Source organism: Pundamilia nyererei, unplaced genomic scaffold, assembly GCF_000239375.1.
Source record: "Pundamilia nyererei isolate P.nyererei 1_Seehausen unplaced genomic scaffold, PunNye1.0 scaffold00002, whole genome shotgun sequence".
NCBI classification, from domain to species: Eukaryota; Metazoa; Chordata; class Actinopteri; order Cichliformes; family Cichlidae; genus Pundamilia; species Pundamilia nyererei.
Window position 1 is genome coordinate 10,265,546 of NW_005187403.1, and position 22,331 is coordinate 10,287,876.

The following is a 22,331-nucleotide window of genomic DNA, read 5'->3' on the forward strand; positions in this document are numbered from 1 at the left end:
CTCCTGTGGCGCGAGGTTAAAAAATAAAAGTAGAAAATAAAAAGAACATAAATAGTTAATTTGCTTTTTTTTTCTGGTTAATCACTTCAAACCTGATTTTGAGTTAACTTTCATAAAATTTTACATTATTTTATCGTTATTATTATTATTAGCAATAATTGTGAACCACAGACTTCAAAGATTAGAATACAAAAAATAGCATACAAATTAAATAAATCTTCACTCACCTTTTTTTTCCCACACTATGAGTTTATGCACCATTCTACATTCAATCATTAGTTATTATATGTGTTCTGTCCTGTATCCCTTCTCTTACCCTCAACTGGTTGCAGCAGATGGCTGCCCTAGTTCTGCTGGAGGTTTCTTCCTGGTAAAAGGGAGTTTTTCCTTCCCACTGTCGCCAAATGCTCATAAGGTGTTGTATGACTGCTGGGATTTTTCTCTATTATTGTAGGCTTCTGACCTTACAGTATAAAACACCTTGAGGTGACTGTTGTTGTGATTTGGCATTATGTCAATAAAATTAAACTGAATAATTTGAGAACTTCCATTTTTATCTCATCAGCCTAATATGGTAAAATGCTCTAGTCTTTTTCACTAAAGTCAGTGCTACAAAATAAGACCAAAATAAATGGTATCAGGTCTTTGGGCAAATGTCACAAAAAAGAGCAGAATAGAATTCATCCCTTGGGGAGGGACCATAATTTCGTTCCAGCAGCACAAAACCAGTTCACCATAAATACAAAGAAGAAGAAGGAAAAAAAGCAGGTACAAATAATTAACTATAGAATATCAGCATCTATATCTTATTTTTGTAGGAAGATTTAAAGTGCTGAATGAAATCTATTAATCATTTAAATTAAATGTTCATTTTGGAAACTTTTTTTTAAGTCAAAGTCCTTAACAAGTTTACTTTCATGGTAAGTATGAAGGTTGTCTTTTATGAAATGAATAGGTGCTTATTCATGGTATTTCTTTTTTTAAGCTTTGCGTTAAACTTTTTTGACCTCAAAATGTTGATTGAAAAAAAGGTTTCAAATCCCAGTGCTTATAAATAATGAATGAGTAGCGCTGATTATCGCTGCTTGGAGGGGTCTTATCTTCTGGCTGGACATTACTCATTCATATATAAAATTTGATCAACAAAACTTTACTGTTTGTTTGAAAGAAGTCATTTTCCGCAGTGAACTTGAACCCGCATTCTGTGAAGTCATTTGCTTTCTCTTGCACCGCGACGGGCTCTGTTCCGCACACACAGCGCCCCCTGGTGTCCAAGGCTGCGCATCTTTTCGCCTCAGTACCAGCGCGGTACCTCAGATTGAGAACAACAAAAACATGTCCGAGAGGTTGAACCGTTACTAGCTACAGCCGACTGCTGTCACCGCAACAAGTCGTCACTTCGACGGACTGCTATATGATTCCCGTCGTGACAACGGCCGACAACCCAGAAAGATGGCACAGAAAGCACTGGGATCCATTGTTGGTCTTCTTTGCACCGGGACCTATCTTGTGCAGGTAAGCCTCCGCTCGAGCTCGCGGGGTCGGCGGATGCTTCAAGGCGAGGCCGCTGCTCGTGGGCTGGGTGAAGGCCGCTTTCTGTCGAGCCTTTTTGTCTCCTCCACAAAGGAAACTGGGCACGGCTCGCGACTGTATTGCTGGGGATGACGTCAGTTAGTAAAAGTTTTTCGATAAAATTTCGACAGTAAATTGTTTTGAGGGTTGGTGAAGCTGGGGGAGCTTGAGAGAAATATTTAATTTTGTCTGTTTCTCAGTTTGGGTCGAGGTTGTAGAGATTAACATTAGCCGCTGCTAACTGATACCCGGCAAATGGACGTATTTATTCATAGTTGTTGATTTTAGCAGCACAGACGGGGCAGCCAGCCAGCCGCAGTTTGTGCCTGGCTTCCCTTACAGAGTCGCTATTTTAAATGTTGACCAAACAAACTGAAACGATTTGAACTTTTTAAAGCTTTTAAACAATTTGCTGTGAATATATTTGCTAAGAAATGCTTTTCGGCCTAGTTTTTGATAGCCCAATGCCATTATTTTATTACAGTTTACCATGAAAATGAAAGCGAAATTAGACATAGCCAGACGTCTTACTGTCACAAACCAACCAGCCCACCCCCGAGTTTATTTTACATTTCTGGTGTTATCTGTATTATTTTGCTGTATTGCTTTTGTAAAGGTTTCTCTTATCATAATCTTATTTCTTCATGATAAACAGTTGTTGTCTTTATAGCCTCAGCTTTTCCTTATTTCTTATCTTAAATGCTTTGAATTGGTTACACTTTGTAACGTAAAGGAAAATGATAAGTACATAACGTATATTGTTATTACTTTACTATTACCATTATATCTGCTGCTCTTACAATGGCATTCAGAATAAAGGGGGTGCATTTAAGTGGCGTGTACTTTCAAATGTCTAAATATAGGTTACACGAAGGACAGAAAACTGGCACAGAAATGTGAGTGAGTCAGGTTAAACAGAAATCCTAGAAACAGGGCATTTGCTCAAGAGTTTGCTGTACATTTTCTTGTTAACTTGTGCAATTGATTGTTGACTGAAGCCTTTGCTTTGTTTACCTTTGTGTATTTAAGGGGAAGGAGTTCTGTTTTGGGGTAAACAATGAGCAGTACCGCTGTGAGATGGGGTACTGCTGTGGTGAAACAGAATGCTGCACTTACTACTATGAACTGTGGTGTAAGTATAATTACTATTTTCTGATTATTCATTCATTTCATCATTTAATTCAGATACATAGCACCATGTGTGATATATAGATAGATAAATAGATAGATAGATAAATATATGTATGTATAATTCTTCAGACTCTGCTTAACTTTTGGAGTTGGCTTTACTTTCGCTGTTAAATGTTTTAGTTTTCATGTAGTGTTGAAATGAACCTACGTGAACTGAGAAGTAAAAGTGAAATAAGCCTGTGACTGAAAAAAAATGTCCTGATTTATTTTAAGTGCAGAAAGACAATGTTTAATTGTTGTGGATGTTTTAGGTGTGCTTTATATCGTAAATGTGGAGATGTTTAGAATCAGGCTGTGACTTTTGTCATACTGCAGCTTTAGTGCCTGTTCTTCTAGCAGGAACCTCACCTGAAAGGTCTCGTTTGGGTCCACTGAGGAAGACAAATAGCTAGTACCTACTCAGCACGATACAACGCAACTCAGTTTCGTTCGTTTTCCATTATGATTGAGTTTTCAGACTCTGGGACCACGGTGTTGGTTTATGAGTAGCCATTTGAAACCCAGCATTTTTGCTGGGTTTCAAAAATGGCGGTTTTGATTCATCGAGTCATGCCATTTACTATCCAACTGACATGCAGTCTGTTGACATCACATTTTTGGATCTATTCAGATTGCTCAGAACCCTGGCTAAAAAAGAGCCTCATACCAGTTACTACCACCTAGTGGAAAACCCTAAAGACTGAATAGAGTTGAGTTGACTAGTGAAAAAGAGTTATAAGTACTCATTTTAGGGTAGCTCCCTAAAAATATTTAGGCAAAGCTCAGCGCTAACTGGTTAAACTCAGAAAAGAGACTCTTGTCAACTCAGTTTTTTCTTCTTAGACACCACCATCAGCAGTGATGAATTTTCCACCATGTATTTGAAGCTCTTGCAAAATTATTTCCTTCACCTCTGAAGTCCTACACTGCAGGAAAATAAACAACAAAAAACTTTTAAAAAAACTCCAAAAGGCTTATGTGCTTCACATCCCCTCATTGGAGAAGTGACTTTTGAGTTTGTCCCTTCTCACAGGGTTCTGGTTGGTATGGACCTTAATCATCATGCTGAGCTGCTGTTGTGCCTATCGACACCGGAGGGTTAAAATGCGTCTTCAGCAGGAGCAGCGCCAGCGTGAGATCAGCCTCATGGCCTACCAAGGAGCCTCCAGCTCATTTATTTCACCTCCACCTCTCAATTTAAGTGAGTAGTTTTCCTCCTCATGCTGAACATAGTCGTCTAGGTTTCTATGGTTTTGCAACCTGATGTTGTTTGTGAACCTCTAATTCATCCTTGAGCTGATATTTAGCTATTCTCAGAGTCATGAAAATCTGACAGGCTTCATATTTGCAGCTTCTCTGGGCACTGCTCAAAGCTCTGTATTCATAGGTGGTACATTGAACTCTGCTCTCTACCACAGAGGTCCACTAATATGTCCATGGGGCAGCAGCACATTTTGGAATCTTTATCCCTAAAACACAATACTCCATGTTCTCCCCTCCTCCTAACAGATTAAGCAGCTGCCTTTTTCTCAAAGTCATGATCTTAGAATTGGAGAAGGTGATCATGGTAATCTTGTTATACAAAGCGTGTATTACATAGTTATGGTCTGAAGCTGGCCGAGCCACAGCAGAGATGCCGCTCTAATGTCAGCGATCACTGGACCTCAGCTTGAACATGATATGTCCACTGATATCACAAATAGGAGCTGGATAAGGTGTACACTTACCAGAAGCCCACTCCAAACATGCTTGACTTTATATCAAGAATGTGAACACAACTCTAACTGTGTGCATACTTAGACAGTGACTCACTTGCACAGGGACCCTGGCAACATGTAGTGTAGTTGCTTTTCACTTCAGATAAGTGTCGGCACAATAAGAAACTATTTCTGTGTAAATTCATAGATTCGTGGGATCCACATTTATATAAGTTGAAATCCTTAAAAAGGAGTCAGAGTGTGAATCCCAGTGTGTGCTTTCAGGGTTGTTAGTTTAGACCCAAAAGTGACTGAGAGTGAAATTTTTTCCTGTCTAATCAACAGTTTGATAGATTTGGTTTTGTAGCGAGTGTTTCCTGACAAGTTTATGATTACCAGTTAGCAGATTAAAGTTGAAGTTAGTTGATTATAATGATGGTTCAAAGCTGAAGCTTCTGTATCTGCTCACTTTCAGGATTTTGGAATGACTGCAAGCTTCCTGACTATGAAGAGGTAGTTGGCCACCCTCCGACACCTCCTCCTCCTTACTCTGAAAACCCTCCTGAGTGTATCCCTGTAGTCGTTCCACAAGTGAACCAGCCGGACGCTTCTTCTGTGCCACAACCCCTCGCCGAGGCTGAGCCGAGGGTGGACTCTCAGGGCTCCGGTTCGTCATCAGACCAGGAGGCGGTGTCGCTCCCAATCCAAGTACAGTGTGCGGCAGAGGAGAATGTAGAGGCGGCAGAGGAGGACGAGGAGCTTGTGACACGGCGTCGGCACGTAACTGGCGACTCAGGGATTGAGGTGTGCGTTTGCCAGCTTGACGTAGACGAAGGCTCAGGGCTTGAGGAGGAAAGCGAAGAGGAGCAGCGTATGTGTAAGGTCGCCGGGAGGGACTGCTGCTCCGCCCCCCAACAGCAAACCTTAAGACAGAAGGAGCACGCCTCAGAGCTGCCTAGCCAGACTAGCACCAGCAATGGAGACCACGTGGTGTGATCCACAGCGTAACCAACCAGCCAACTGGTGCAGCTTCCACAACCACAGGGAGACCGTCTTGCGTTTTAATTCTCTAAACTAACTAACTTAGACATGACATCTAGGTGATGAAGATAATGATAAATAATCCGTAATAGCTCCAGATTAGGAAAAATTATTGTAATGTGTGGACAATTTTTTTTCTTTGCTTTTCTAATTGGGGAGCAAGCAATCATATGTTGTAGCCCCATTAGGTGTTTTTTATTTAGTACTAACCATGAGAAAGTTATTGGGTGGTTAGAAGACAGCAGTTGATTGTGAACCAGAATTGACGTCATTGTGACTGTCCTTTAGCCCTGCTGTCATATTTCAGGCCTTGGTCAAAACATCTTCAACCATCCTTCCTGTCTGACATTTCATCTCTGGTGGAGGCGATTATTCAGGAGCGTATCAACGCAGTCAGCTGCATTCCTCTCGTATCTGCCCCCCCCAGCTACAACTAAGCAGAGGAAGCAGCAGCAAACATTTCGAAACTGTAGGATGAGACTGGATGAAATCAACAACAGATTATTTTTCATTTTCCCCAAAGCTCTGTGCGTGCAAGACTGCGGCCTCTGCTGTGAAATCCAGGGCACAGCTGCGTAGTGATGTCACGTCTGAGGTCATGATAACCAGCATCTGGTGTGAAGACTTTGGGACTCGAGCGAGGAAGGCCGTACACTCACTGGTGGAAGAGCAAAGAGTTGAGCTCATTCTTAGGATGCTGAATGGCACACGAACCCCCTTTTTAGACGACTTTCTCCTCACCCTTTGTGCAGTCTCCTCGGCCATGTCACCAACAGTCACCATGACATTTGGGATACTCAGCATTTCAGCGGTTTATGGATTGTGTACACGTAATCTCACTCTGGTTGTAGATTGCATTAAATCCATAGTAGTGATGCCACCAAACTTATTACTTAATAAAAAAGCCTTGCGGTGGCTCTGTATTGCCGTGCTCAGTACGTAGTTTGGATGTTCATATAAAAGAATGCGGTTTTCATTTCGTAGCCAGCTGTGCTTCAGTAAATGCCACAGGTGTCACTTTTAATTGCAACAAAGCTCCAAACAGGGGCTGCTGGAGTGCGTCGTAGTAGCGGTTGTAGTGCTTGGGTGTTTCAGTGCAGTAGGGAAACATTGAGATGTGTGTCTGTGTGTATATCTTTCAAAGTGCTGTGTTGCCTGGTTGAAAAGACTGAGGTGAGGTTACTATTAAAAGCACTGGTGTTTTGCATGAGGCATGGTTTATATGTGTTTATATATGAGCTCATTTGTATCCTGGGAGGAGATGTGGATCTCTTTTGGGTTTCTGTCAGAAAGAAATCATCAGCTAAATCAAACATGCGGAGCTACCCGTCTGTGGCGACCCCCTTGTGAATAAGGGGATGGCCGAAAGTAGCGTTTTAGAATTTTCTAGTACTTGTGCTACTTGCTTTGCTTATTATTTTGTTGCAGTAATAATGACTGCACAAGTTTGAGCCCCGATGTTGGGGGAAAGAAAGGGACTGAGGTTTAACATTAACTGTCTGGATCTAATATTTTTGTGTTGTTTTGACCGTGTGAGCCATGTCGTGCTGATAGCTTGTTAGCTCAGGCTGTCTTGGCTCTCTATCTGGCCCCTGTAACTCTTGGCAGTATGAGGGGATTTGCAGTGGTATTTTCCATTGGCAGCAGAGGGCCCGGTGCATTAGCAGGTTGAGATGGATGCAGGCTGTCCTCTGCAGTCAATTTGGTGTTGGTACAGCAGCCAACTCTATTGTGACTGACTACATGCTGCTTGCGCCGCACACCGTGCAGTTTGTGTTTAGAACGTAGCCAGTCAAACCGGTTGTAGTCAGATTTAGAAATTCTTGTCTTTGCAAGATGAGCAGTAACTGATAAGTTAGTAAATATTTCATTGAGAGTTTATTTTGGAACAACGGTGAATAACTTTTTGTCTGCTCTGATAGCACGTGTCCAAACGGACACAGTGTAGAGACTCAGGTCAGTCAGTCTGCTTCACACACGCACTCACCAAGTCCTGCTTCCATTTGGCCTTTATCACCAGTTAACGTCTTGGTGCAGTACTCTCTGTTCTAGATGATTTCACCAAGGGTAACAATAGTTCACATGCACTCTGTCTGTCTGATGTTGCTTCACAATCTTCACATGTGTTTTGATTTTTCCTTTAAATACCATAGAGTTAGAAGACATTTCCATCTGGCAAAGCGGGGAACAAAGGCTAGCATTTCAAGCTTGCTGGTTATATTTATGCGGCTTTGAATGCTTATTTATTTTCAGTGCTGAATGAACTCTGACAAGGACACATTTGAACTGAACTTTGTTGGCCCTGTTAGCAGAACACAACACTTGAGTTCTGTGCACAAATATGTAATTTTAGGCAGCTCTGTGGCTCATGAATCAGTTTTGTTATTTCCCCCCAGCTAGCAGCAGCCTGTTCTGGTTGTGGCTGTGCATGCTAAAAAAAACGAAAACAAGTGGGCCACTGCGTCAGGCGTTTGAGAGCAGAATGAAAATATGTGAATGCACAGCTGCCTGAAATTTCATATTCATTTAAACGGGCTTCTTTAAACTTGCTGCGATGGCGTTATACAAGATTAGTTAGAGGTTCGCAGTCCGTGTGCTGTGCGGTCGAGCCGGTGCTTTAACATGAAGCCATACTAACACGACAGCGACCTTATCAGAGGAGCAGTCACACTGTGAGCATGGCTGCACACCCATTAGCATAAATGATAATAGACATTTTGTTTGCCAACACACCTCGAGCTGCCTTGGTGCATTTATACAGAGCAAATGTGATGATTAAGGAGCTGCACAGTAAAATATAAATTATAACCTCTTTGTGCGGAAGCAGATGTGATACTGCCTTATTAAAGTAGACTAATAGTCAGGGGTTTTTTTTCCTGTGGTAACATTTGTTTTTGAAGCATGGTTGCTGTAGCTAGAATATACATTTCTGAGAAAAGTGTGCTTGTGTCTTAGAAAAGGATGTGGTGGGTAAACATTAAAAAGCCACAAGATTTGAACTGTTCTGTACAGCGTTGTTACCGGAGGGGCGGTTGTAGTGACTTTAAAATCTGTGTGTAGTTAGCTGTGGCACTGACGGAGTATGTTCAGACCATGTAGTTTGTGCTCAGTCTGTTTTAGCTTTTTTTTCTCCTCTCTTTGAGGTGGCTGTTGGTTTATTTAGTGAAATATACTTAGTTGAAAGCATGAGAAGAGTAGAAAATGTCCTCGTTCTTGTTTTCTATGGCTTGTTTTCCATATGAAGGACAAAAACTGACTCCAGAAGAGTTTTTTTGTTTGTTGCTAAGGTGGATCTTTTCTTATTTGTATACATATTTAGGGTAATAACAGAGCAGGGCAGGTGGGGGGTGGGGAATGAATAAGGGAATAGGGGTTTCTTCTGTGCAGGAGTGAACTGGAGGTTCATGGTTTTCCCCCATTGCCAATCAACTGCTATGCCTCCCTGGTTTTCACATGTTTACTGAGAGTAAGGGCTATATTGGTCAAGTCCACCCATTTCATCGAGCAATTCATCTGTTCTGCGTTGTTCTTTAAAAGCCACAGATGCCGAGATCCGCTACCTGAAAGCGGTCAGAAGCGAGTCGCATGATCACCGTTTGGACTTGGCTGTCTCGTGATGTTGCGGTGGAGCTCGTATTTATCTAATAGCTGATTGTATACGACCACATATGTTTGTTTTATAGGCTTTAACTTTGCCTTCTTGTTTTGTCGACCTCAACAGAGATCCGTGATGCAGCGTAACCGACCGATCCCCACCCTCCCTACACACACTCCTCCGCCCCCCCAAAGCAGTGGCATGTTTTACTCCGTCGGCCGTTTATGGGCTGCAACTCCACCAACCTCCACCAGGCTGCGTCTCGATAACAGAAAGTGTAGCCAACACTGTAGCTGCTCGTTTTATTCTCAGCTGCACTGCTCCTCAGCTTGTCGACAGAGTAAACGTACCAAAGCCTTCGCCATCCTCGCGCTTCACGGCTCATCACTGTTTCGTACTCTCAGGGTTACCTCTAGCGAGCAGCGCTGTAGTTTGAAATCGACACGTTTTTCACCCACGAGTCTCATAAAGCCAAAGCAACTGTTTCGCTTTTATTACTGTCTTGATATTTCTTGTCTGCATCACGTATCTCTGTGAAACATACTGATCTAGGCTATGCAAAAACATGAACTTACTGTTATATGCTGCGACCCCTCCGCTCCTGTTTTACAGTCTCTCTGTCGTTTTGTTTGTGGGCACCAGTACAAGCAATATAACTCTCAGTACTTGTGGCACTGCACTATACTGTAATCTACTTCGGTTGGTCTGTGTTTTATCTATTTGTTTAAGAAAAACTGTTTAAAAAGAAAGAAAAATACTTGTAATGCTACTACAGTGATGTGGGGAGTGTCTATTGAGGGGCTTGAGTTAAAATGCCATTCTAGTTTTTAAATATATATATATATATATGAATATATACACCATTTCCCCTCTTATTGTTTTGGCTTTTTGTCTCTGCTTCCTTCAACCACTAACACTTCTGCTACAAACTTATGGATAAAACACGTTTAGTTGAGTATGCTGAAAGAGTTGATTATATTATTATTACTATTATTATTTGGTCTGTTTGACACTTTTCTGTCCCTCAACTTTTTATTCTCCATCTTCATGAAATTACAGGCTAAATATGTAAACATTGCCTTTAATCCCCAGTTAATACAGAACCACAGTTTTTTTATCTATATCATACACATGAAAGACCTCAACATGGAACACAGTCAGCGTGGATCAGACCAGCCATTATTTGTAATACTTTGCTGAGCCCTCAACACTGTACTGAAAACATTTCAGTGTGATTGTGTCCATCAAACCTGTGAACTGTACTATTTTTTTTCTCAAACATAGATTATACCAAACAGATGGGAGGCACATGTCTTTGAGCTGTGTCATTTGTCTTTTCTGTTTTGTTTTGTTTTGTTTTTTTTGCCAAAATGGGAATCATCCACTTTTGAGAGGGAAGGCATCTATTTAATAAAAAAAAGAAGCAACTTGACTCTTTCTACATTGTTTTCCTAATAACTTAAAAAGAAAAGAAAAAAAAGCCAAAATAAGTAACATAGAAAAACAATAAGCACCGACTGACAGACAAAAAATGCTTTGGTTTTGTAAGAAGTCTGCTGTGTACTCTTTGGGTCATCATTTGTATTTTATTTTTTTAATAAAACAAACATTGGCGCACTGCTGATCGACTTTGAGTTTGTCCTTTTTGCAGAATCCCGTTTTCCTCGGGATCAATCAAACCTGAAAGGCTACAAAAGGTTCCCCGTCCCCTCTTGTACCCACATATTAATTTGGAGGATGATCGCATGCTTGAGTTAATGCACCTCAGGCATTCAGTCTAAATTATTGATGGGTGTCATTTAGCTGTTAGGGTAACGCACAGCCAGCCTCAAACACGGTGAAACAGGGTTTAGCTGGCACACTTGTGACTCTTTAAAGTTAAAATAGTCAAACGAGTACCAACTGAAAGCTTTAACGATATATAAAGCTCATGTTCACACATGATTGCTGAAATTATTGTAATCATGATTAAAGTCTGTTCCCAACCACAGGGTCGGCACACTGAAAATGCAAAAGTTACATATTTAATTCATACCACAGAACAGGCAAGTATTCAACACAGTTTATGCATATTTTAACCAAATCATTTGTATAAGGGTGGTGTGAGTGTGTGTGTATGCTCTTCCTGTCTGATCCTCTGGCTGTATTTGCTTAGTGTATTGAATGGTATGTTGAAGTCCTCATTTGCATGCCTGTCTGTAGCATAAACTGTGCTGGTGTCTGTCCTGTTGCCATTTTTCTTCAGTCATTTATTTCCATTTTGACACCTTCAAGATCATTTTAAATGTTTCACAAAGTTTCTAAATGCTGAATTGTATGTTCATGAATGAAACTGATTCATTGAAATGAATTCAGTTCACAAATTTGCAACCAAATTGACATCCTGCCAACAAACCCCAGTCACATTAAGGCATCAGACCTCCCCACTGATGTTATGATGTTCTATCATTTAGGACAGACTTTGAAATTATATATTAAATTATAGCTGAATCACTATGAACTAAAGTCAATACAGTTTCTATACCAGAGCTCTGAATTGGAAAGTAACCCATACCGTAGCAACTTGCCCTTCAAGTTTTTTGCATTGATCGGTGTCATGAGGAGGAATAAACTTAAACAGACATAAACTTTGACCCATCTCAGCGTCCTGGTGGTGTATAGCTCTATAGAGAAGGCAGATTGTAGCCAGTCACCTTTTTGGCAAAACTGATAACACGCTGCAGCCTTCCTTAGTCCCTGGCGTTTGTAGTGCATCTTCTGCTGTGCATTCTTGATGAGGAAGCTGATTTTTAGCTCCTGCTTTAAATTCTGGCAGATGGTGGTTCCCAGGAAGTGGAAAGATTTCACTGTCAACTGGGCAGCGATATAGAGAGATGAAGTCTGTAGGCGCTGGTAGTAATCCACAATCACCTCCACTGTTTTGACAGCACTAAGCTCCAGGTTGTTGTATTTACAACAGATCACCATATTAAGCCTTAAGGGGAACCAGTGCTGACAGACGGAGAGCCCATCATATGTCTGGCAGTTTCACATGCTTCTGCCTCCTGTCAGGCAGGAAGTCAGCGATGCAGCTGCAGGTACATTCAACTGGGACGGCTTGTCCTGCATGATGGTGTTGGAAGTGGAAATAGTCCATGAAGTAACCTGGAAAAAGTTCCTGTAAAGTTCAGGTGCTGGAGAATAAAGTGCAGTGCCATGTTAACTGCATACTCATGGAGATCATCTACCAGCACGCTGGCTTTATAGGCAAACTACAGGGGGTCTGAGATGGGGTCAGGGAGATATGACAGCAAAAGGTCTGTAGTCATTAAGGTTTATGATCCTTGATTTTTAGATACCTGGAGAAAATTGGTGTGTAAAGAAACCCTCCTACAGTCAGAAATAAAATAGAAAAAAAGGAAAAATGGGTTTTCTGTGCCCCAGCTACAGACATGTGTAAATAGTACGGTAAAAGGATGGGCTCTTTTATAGTGCTTTTTTACTCGAGCACTCCAAGCACTTTATACAACTTGCCTCATTCACATAAGAACTTTTTCTAGACCTAAGAGCTTTCTATCTAACATTCCCACTTGATGATACACTCCACCTCCTGAGCCACCCCAAGCTTACCGCACCTGGTACTCCTAGGCAGTCTCCCATCAAAGTACAAACCAGGCCTAAATCTGGTTGGGGAGGTACAGCGAGTCATCTGCTAACACTGGAAAATTGTGCCACGTCCCAAAGTATCCTTGGGTATCCTGCTCTCTGATGCATCCATTGGAGTGTGAATGTTAGATAGAAAGCTCTTAGAAAGCACTATACAAGAACCACTTCATTTATCATTTAGCTTCTGAGATTGGGCGTGTTCAGGGTGGCATAGCCGTAAACAATGACAATAGTAGGGCTCTACTCATAAATGTGTAAAAACCTTAAAATGCAGTGAGCCATCGTAACAGTGCTCACTACCCTCCATGACATTAAATACATCAAACAGTTCAGGACACAGAAGCAAGATAAAAACTGCTAAATTTATTGTAAATCCTAAGTCACTGACTGCATACATGAGGCACAGTTTCATAAAAAAACAATTAAAAAACATAAATAAGGTAGTGCGGTGGATAAAGTGGTTACAGCAGCGGTCCTCAACCCCCGGGCCTCGGACCAGTACCGGTCCGTGAGTCGTTTGGTACCGGGCCGCGAGAGTTGAGGCTCAGGTGTGAAATGTATGGTTTTCAGGGTTTTTATCGGTTTTCAGCGTTATTTTGTTATTGTTTTTATCGTTTACTTGGTTTTCCTGGGTCTTTTCATGTGTGTTATGAATAAATCTTCTTTTTTTCGGTACCGGTACTAGTTTTATTTTGTTGCATTTATCCGCGACACCTTAAAGGCCGGTCCGTGAAAATATTGTCGGGCATAAACCGGTCCGTGGCGCAAAAAAGGTTGGGGACCGCTGGGTTACAGAAACAAATGAAGTTTCCAAAGACTGCACAATAAATAAAAAGCACCGCCTAAGAGATATGATGACGTGTGGTGTAAATGAGAGGGTGGAGTCAGGAAGGGTGTGATGTGCTAAATAGAAAAAGAGAAGTGGCTGAAAGAACCATCTTCTTATAAAATAAAACAAACATAAAATAGCAGTAGTGAAAATAAAAAAACACTTTTTAAATGCACACACAGACTAGGGTAAAGGTATGAAATATAAATAAACGTTTTGACAAAGCAACTGACTTAAATTGATAATTTCCCTGAAACACACCGATCGCTACCATTGACACATGCTATGTGTAGATAGAACGGCTAAAAGCTCACACATGATGTTAACAAAGCAGATCACAGACTAACCCACACAAACGCCATGCATGCTAAAACAACAATAAGAATATAGAGCACATAATACAGCACAGTATAAACTGAGAGGCTTTTCTAATGCAAAGAAGCGGATCAGTGGCTTTTGCTAATTTGGTTAGCGCCTTGTACTGCAGGTAGTTAATGGACTTGCAAGCAGGAACACATCAGCTTACTTAAGTAGATTTCTTAAAGCTGCAAAATCAACATCAGTGATGTGAAAACCAGTGAAAAAAATATCCTCCAAATCCAGCAAACAGTACCAAAACACAAAAAAATAGCTGCTCATGAGAAGTCAGTGACGGTGCTGCACATCTGCTTTGTATCAGGTACAGAGGTGGAGATGGTAAGGCCGAGTTGGTGCGGGGGGGGCGACGACAAAGTGTGAATTGAGATCCTCCTATTGGTTCATGGCTACTGATGGCAAAGTTGGAGTATGGCTTTTTGTGTAGCAGGGAATACATCCACTCCACTTCCTGTCAAACTGAGTTGTCCTCGGGATTTAAAAAAAAAAGAACAAAAACAAACCAGTGCCAGCTGACAGCAGCGTCTCACTTTCAGTGCAGTTGTGTCCGCGGACCACGATGGCTTTTACAATCGCTGTCTGCTTTGTTGTTGTCCTCAGTAGAAACGCTTGCGTCTGTTCTCGTTCCAGTGGCTGTACACCACCAGGCCGATAACGATGAGGAAGATGCACGCCAGCATGGAAAAGAGCACGGTGAAGAAAATGGCTATTCCGCTCATCCCCTCATCACTCTGACCCACTGAAAGAGAGCACAGCAGTGAGCGAAAAGCACACCCTCTGATGGAAACTCCACTAAGTGATGCGTGACTGTGTTATCTCACATCTGATGAGCTCCATGTTGTCTACACTGGGTATGGTTATCACGTCTTCTTCCTCCTCTTCTTCCTTTTTGCTCCGCAGCACCGTCAGTTGGTAGAGTTTCATAGAAATTATATCATGGTTATCTATTAAGTAAGAATCAGCAAATGGAAATGTGAAAAAGTTAAACAGAAACCCAGAGATTAGAAGCTAATATGGAGTTCTAGGAATCTTCTTGCACTATAATTCAGCTCAAGTGAAGCTGGCGTTGTGAATCGATGGTGAGATCATTATTTTCACGACTAAACTGCTGACTTAAAGGTTAAAATCCCAGCTCGCAGCGCTAAATATTCACAGCCCTGAGGCCATAATTTAGAGTTTTAATATCTGAGTAGAGTGTCCTGTTACACAAGGCCAGATAACGACAATAAACAGCATCTAGTTTCTTTTTTCTTCATATTTTTACGTTTCCTAATCTCATTTTTACTACAGTTTTACAAAATATACTCTTGTCTGCATGATGGTGGCGTGAGAACTGACAGGTCTGCTGTCCTCTCCTCACACACCAACCCTCTGCATGTCGGCCTTCACTGCATCCGTTAACCTCCTCTGTGGTCTCTGTTTTTTTGTGTTTCCGTCTCTTTTTTGAATCCATTATTCTCAGAGTGTTCACTGAGTTTTTTCTGTCGGTCTCTCCCTATGTTTTTCCTTTATTAAATAAAGGCTCGATTTCACTTCATTCCATTGTTTCTGCGTCTTGCAGTTGGCTCAACGCCACACATGACGTCTAAAGCACACAACAACAGTTTTAAAAGATAAAGCTAAAACCAGCCATTGCATTACTCTGCACTTGTTTACCTGAGAGATCTCCAGTGATTGCTGAAGCGCCAAAATAATAGCCTTGTGGCAACCGCACGCCAGGTAGGTCCAGGCAGTCCCTCCATTCATGCTGCCCGTCGATATCTATCATCACCTGGGCGACACATTTCCATTTACTTCTAAGGTTCACCACTTAGAATGAACTTATATGATACAAGCTGCTTTTTCCTGCACGCCAAAATGATTCAAAGGCTGTGTCTCTCACCGTGAGCCTGCGGCGGACGTATCGGATGAAGAGGAAGCTATCGTGCTTGAGGTTGCGCACCATGGCGTTGCAGCCACCCAGCTCTGTGGGCCGGCCATCCCGCTCGTGGTCGTAGCTGATGGTGCCATTCCCCACCATTGCCAGGACGAAGGGGAAGATCCTCTTGTGGTCACAGGAGGAAAAGCAGAGAGGGAACAGGGCATTTTAGCAAGAGTGAATCCACATTAGTATGACTACAGTGACAGCAGCAAGCTGGGAAAAAGAAAAAGGGCTAAAGGAGAAGAAGAAATAATAAAATGGAGAACAATTAGGACATGCAGGCTCACTTCCTATTATGTGATTGTTTTGTGTAATTTCATAACATTTTATTAAGTATGACCCAGCTGTAACCACAAACAAACCATGGGGGGAGGGGAGAAAAAGGGTTAAACGAGAGTGGAGGGCGGATCATAGGGAGAGGGTCAGATGTTAAAAACACTGGTTACCTGTGTGCGAGGAGTGTATCTCTTCTTCTGCGCCTGTATCCAATTGTGTGCACAAAAGAAGAAAAATACAGCCCCTTTTACATAAACTGTTAATCCCACAGTGCACCCACACAGTAATCAGAACCACAGCAGCGTACCTCTATGTGTTTCTCCTCATTGGGGTATGTGTCCACAAAAACGCCCAAGCCGGTGAAGTTGTCCTTATTTCCAAAAACAGGCCCTGGAAATGATTTAAAGACAGTGCTGGTAACATATAAACACTAGTTCTTGTAGTTTATTTAGCACCATGGTTGGGTTTAAATTACATCCTGTAGTGCTTACCTTTCTGCATGCGTTCCTTCGTGTACCAAATGGCCAACCCGTCACCGTTCAGGTTCTTCTTTCCTTGCCCGTGAATTTTAAAGTGCACCTGCACCTCCCAGTCCTTCAGATGGCAGGGCTAAAACACAACAAGTCCAATAAGCTACAGAAGTATAAGTTAAAAGTCTTTGGTAGGCCTAGTACTGTTCCACAGTCTGGTTTCCTTTTGAGTAAATAATGTTTCACTGCCTGCTACATTTGATATAGAGCTTTATTGGGTGTAGGTGAGGTGACTGCATGGACAACACTTAAGGATGGGTTGAGGTCAAGCTAAGAGGAAAGGAAAATAGAAGCAGACTTCATCATTTTAGCGAGTCTACTAAGATTGAGGCAGATGCATGAGGTTTTTAACCCAACCACAGTCACAAGCAGCAGACGGTGAGGATGTTTGTTTACCAGTGTGAGATAAAATCAGCAAGGTTAAAGTAAAGATGATAGTGGGCAAGCAGTCAAGCTTCTTACTGTAATGAACCACATCTAACCAATTCTTAAAACCAAATATTACCATCATATTGTGACTGAGCATAACAATGTCAAAAGCCCATTTTTTAAAGTCAAAACAGTTCCAGAACAAAACAACTTAAACTGAAAACGTAGTAAAGCCTCGCTCACTGAAGACAGGCTGTGGTTATCACCCAGTTCGTGTCAGTGTACAGCAGCTCTTATCACGACCACACAGTCATCGCATGCATTTGTACAATAACTATAGGTCTAAACCTTCAATGTTTCTTGCAGCAACTACTGAAAGTGGAAGAAACATTTGTGCTTTACTATGGAGCAGGGGTGTGAAACATAAGGCCCACGGGTCAGAATTGGCCCAGCAATGACTCCAATCTGGCCCACTCTTTGGAAAATGTAAAGGAGGGCATACATTTAACTGGGGTGTTAGCCTGCGTTGCTGTAGCTAAGTAAACCTTATAAACAGGAAACAGAGTGCACGAGTCTGTTTAACTTCATCAGGCAACACAGTGGAAATTACCCTGCAGGATTTCAAACTAACCCTCACCTCTCCATCTGCAGCTTGTGTCTCTGGCTCTTACTGTAAATGTAAATACAGAGGTAGCTCTACTCTTTTTTATTTGAACCTGCTGTTACAAGTACAGCTGAAACGACACAATATATTGCCAAAGGTATCCAGTTGTTCAGTCTGACGTCACTAGCCGTGTCTGGGTCTAAACTCCGCTGCAGGTCCATATATCAAACGATCACTGTGGCATTACTGACAGTTGAAAAACTGTCTAAAGTCTTTCATCTTTAATAAAATGATCAGCGTTCTGCTCTACCAGGTGTAACAATTGAGTTTAACATCCAGGCTTCATGAAAACGGAATTTATGACATTTAACGGAGTTAGAAGTTAGCAGGGAGTTAGCTCGCTAGCTTCTATCTAAATACAATATAGCATGTCATGACTGCGGGGTTTTGGAAACAAATTAAAACGTACAGCTCTGTTATCACTTCCAGCATAAGTGAAGACAGAAAACTAAACAGCAGTGACGTTTGTAGGGTTACTGAAGTTGGGCTAGCTGGTATATAGTGATGTGCTACGTGACCGCTAGCGACACAGCTATGTTAGCATAATATAAACAAGCTAACTTTTTTTCCCACTCGATAAAAGTTAACGTGAGTGTTCTCGGTGGTCAGAAACAAAAGTAATCGCATGGCAGGATGCTGTAAAAGGACCAAACTTCAGCCAGGAGAACAACTGAGATAATCCATCCACAATACAAGGTTAGTCATTCATATACTGCTGCATGGGCTGGGCTGTAGTTACATCCTAAGGTTTTAAAAACTGAGCTTAAATAAATGATTAGCGGTAATAAAAGCAGAGGGAGGTCAACAGGGATCACTGACTGTTTTAGGAGCTTTTTGAGATCAAATAGAAGAAAATACATAACATTAAACATGTTAACAACACAAAAGCCATATTAAACACAGACTACTTTAGACCCGGAAGTAGGATTCGTCGCGTCATCACTGAACAACCGGATTGGGTCGTCTGTCTTCACACACATATGAACTTGGGTGACATCCCATTTTTAATCCATAGGGGTTTAATATGATTTAGGCCCAGCTGTTGCAGCTTTAACAGCCTTTACTCTTCTGTGAAGGTTTTCTACAAGGTTTAGGAGTGATTATGGGAATTTCTGGTCATTCGTCCAGAAGCTCATTTGTGAGCTCAGACACTGATTTTTGCACAAGAAGGCCTGGCTCACAGTTCCCCCTCTAATTCACCCCAAAGGTCATCTACTGGGTTGAGGTCAGGACTCTGCGCAGGCCAGTCAAGTTCATCCAGACCACACTCGTTCGTCTTCATGGACCTCGCTTTATCCACTGGTGTGCAGTCACGTTCCCACAAAGCTGGGAGCATGATATAGTTCAAAATGGATTGGTATGATGAAACATTAAGAGTTCCTTTCACTGGAAATAACTCCTGAAAAACAACCCCACACCATAATCGCCCCTCCACCAACCTTTATACCTGGCCCAATACAGTCCGACAATCACCGTTCTCCTGGAAACAGCCAAACCCAGAATCGGATTACCATCGGATTACCAGACTCCACTGTTCTGGAGTCCAGTGACAGCGTGCTTTACACCACTGCATCCGACACTTAGCATCGAGTTAGATGATGAAAAGTGATTTTAAGCACCTAAAGCAGTTAAGTCAAGGAAATAACTCAGTCACCAGACTTGCTGCTCATGCAGTATACTGGGAGTATGCAAACTTGTACACAGTGCAGCCTTTACTCACAATGCGGCTCCATATCGCCCCCTGTCTGCTCTGCATGTCAGGTGTCAGGCGCACCTGCTCGGTGGTTACCATGGCATCGCCCATCAGCTCCCAGTGGGAGGAGCTTGAGGAGCCCACACCTGGTAAAACAATCAGCACCCATTATAATGACAGCAAAACACAGCTCACTGAGCCTGAGATCAAAGTGCTTTGTCAGTGAGTGGGAGGGGGGACACGCGCATGAAAGATAAGAAAGCACAAAATATATACCGAGTATGTCACTATGACAATGCCACTAGACGAGTTGCGTGAGAAATAGAGTGATTTCATCTCAGAAAAGCGGCTAGTGCGTGCACGAGTTCATGAGTGAGTACATTATTCTGGAAATATCTGTCCTCGCCCCTCAGCCCGCGCCCCCTCCTGTACCACAGGTACCTTGGTAAGGCTTGGAAAGGGAATGCTCCCGCTTCAGGAACTCCTCCATTTCGTGGTCATCGTCGGCAAAACACAGGCTTAGAGTAACAACCAGAAAAGCGATTGTCCAGCAAAATTTCAAAGGCATTTTCTTCCCTTTGCATGTAAAACCGAGCAGTAATTTGGAGCCACTGTAGAGACTGCTGCTGCTGGCGGCGGCCATCGTTGCTCTAAACCCAGCCCACTGAACCGTCACCTTCACTCCCATTGGTCCGCTGGGTTGCATGGCTCGTGACCATTGCTCGGTTTAGCTGTCAATCAAAAGAAATGGTTTTGACACGCTATAGGACTATACAGTTGTTTTAAATAATTAACGGGATCGTATACTGTGGAAATATTATTCTGATCGTCACATTTAAGCTTCAAAGACTTCACTTCACAAGACTTCACAGCATTCGGGAGACCTTTATGCATTAAAGTGCTTACTTTGTGCATTATTTGACTGTAGAAATATATTTATTCATATTAGAAAAGGCCGAAAGCAAATCTGGATGAATTAGACAGCTCAACAAACACTGGAATATAATCCAGTGACGCTCTCTGGCAAACAATAACATTTCAGACTTCACCCAATATTATTACTGCCAATTCCCCACCCATACTGACAGATCTACTCTTCGGACCTGTTTTGTGTGTATCTGCTTCTGGTTGTGTTGGCCTGTCTCATATCAGGTTGCTTTTGTGTATTTTTATTTATTTATTTATTTATTTTTTGCATGTGTCACTTGTTTACATGACTGATGGCACTCGCTCGTGTGTGTGGCTCAGATGTGTTTCACACCCCTGTCCATATTCAAACCTCTCTGCACTTTTCATAGCGGCTTTGTCATTTCAGATCATGCACTGGTTTATGAAGATGCCAAGTTGCACACTGTAGCAGGTTAGGAGCAGGGATACATAAATAATTGCATCAAAAATGAAGTATTAATGGATTTCTCAGGGTTTATGTATAAGACCACACCACATACATCACACATACATACACCTCTTTCATATTGATTTTTGATTTATTTATTCACTGAACTTTCTTTAGGTTAATATAAATCAACAAATAAATTATGGTGTGATTCAGTTACAGTGAATTAGATCCAACTGTATTCCCACTTTAAAGACTCAATAGTTATATAGAGTTTGACGTATATTTTACTCCAGAACATTTGTACTTTCAGTAAAAGTCTGTTTTTATAGACTCTACATATACTGTGGTGTTACAACTTATAGAACATAAATATAAAGATAGGATACTATATTTTAGACAATTTAATGCTCCCATAAAGGTCCACAAAGACATCTGTATAAAGTATAGAATTTAGGATTCGATACTACTTCCACAGCTTTAAAAAGCTGATCATCAGTATTTCATCACAGCATTTGTGCACTGTTTATTGAAACAGCTCTTTAATATTGTTCTTGCTAGTCTCTTTATGAACACTATTAAGACTGGAAAATAAGCAAATATAGAAAAATATCTAACTAAAATTTTAAAAATGTAAAGAAAATTGTAAAAGAAATATTCTAGCAGTGACAACAGACAGATGTGTGGCATTTCCCTGTAATCTGCAGGCCCAAGGCAGGAGACCTGAGTGATGGACAGACATAACAACATAGCTAATCTTCTGGCTACACAGAGACGACCACAAAGCATAAAAACATAGCACACCCAGCATGCAGCAGCTACAAGTTAGCACAAAAAATAAGGAAATTTGTGTGATCGATTATTTATTTGTTGTGACGATGCTTTTTGGCAATAACTCTTATACTGTTTAACAGTCTGTTTTTTCCTCTTAAATGATGCCACATTTGTCGCATCAGAAATTGGGCACAACCTGTTCCAACTTCTCTCCTCTGGGAGGCGCTACAGAGTACACCAAAACAAGCAGCTTCAAGTACAGTTTCTTTCCACAGGCTGTGACTGTGATGAACATTTAGAACAGTCATTTAGTGTGAGTGACTGTGTTTTTATACCAAATTATTTGCTATTTATTGGCTGACAATTACAAGTCGTGGAGACATTTTTCAAACCAATCCTTTACAAAAAGAAGCAATAAAACACTATGAAAACACCTCACCAAACATAAAATTATATAATTGTAAAATTGTGTACAAAGTATCAAAGTAAAAATATTATTCTGCAGAAAAATGTCCTCTATCAATGTTTTTAAATGAGCTTTTTAAAAATAATTTATATTATGTTTAATGTTCAGCATTAGACCAGCGTGTGACATGGTTAACAGTCATCTACAGGGTGATTAAGGAGGAGAGAGAGCAAATAAATCTGTTTAACATCTGATCTTTGGGTTTTTGTTCAGTAATGGACTGGCTGGCTTTAACTGTACAAAGGTTGTTCGACACTACGAAACACATACAGACTTCATGATGTTCGGCTAATATTTTTATTGTGAATATTAATCATGAGGGTAAACGGCCCTGTACACCACGGAGCGAGGTCAGCATATCCACGATATCCTCAGCTC

The 22,331-nt window shown here is 41.5% G+C and overlaps 2 protein-coding genes across 3 annotated transcripts; one reads left to right on the forward strand and one right to left on the reverse strand.

Annotated features, from left to right (window-relative positions):
- Positions 1-1,240: 1,240 nt before the first annotated feature.
- wbp1 (WW domain binding protein 1) lies at positions 1,241-10,697 on the forward strand. The gene is made up of 4 exons (XM_005720497.1): positions 1,241-1,515; positions 2,602-2,704; positions 3,776-3,943; positions 4,915-10,697. The coding sequence occupies exons 1-4, from the start codon at positions 1,453-1,455 to the stop codon at positions 5,433-5,435; spliced, it is 855 nt and encodes a 284-aa protein (XP_005720554.1). The 5' UTR covers positions 1,241-1,452; the 3' UTR covers positions 5,436-10,697.
- Positions 10,698-13,718: 3,021 nt separating this feature from the next.
- Positions 13,719-20,019, reverse strand: lman2la (lectin, mannose-binding 2-like a). Of its 2 annotated transcripts, XM_005720498.1 has the most exons (9): positions 19,819-20,019; positions 19,405-19,523; positions 16,613-16,730; positions 16,429-16,511; positions 16,292-16,324; positions 15,807-15,968; positions 15,581-15,695; positions 14,746-14,868; positions 13,719-14,663 (listed from the first exon to the last, which is right to left on the reverse strand). In XM_005720498.1, the coding sequence occupies exons 1-9, from the start codon at positions 19,943-19,945 to the stop codon at positions 14,521-14,523; spliced, it is 1,023 nt and encodes a 340-aa protein (XP_005720555.1). In that variant the 5' UTR covers positions 19,946-20,019; the 3' UTR covers positions 13,719-14,520. The 2 variants fall into 2 exon arrangements, with proteins under 2 accessions (XP_005720555.1, XP_005720556.1); XM_005720499.1 differs by lacking the exon at positions 16,292-16,324.
- Between the last annotated feature and the right edge of the window lie 2,312 nt (positions 20,020-22,331).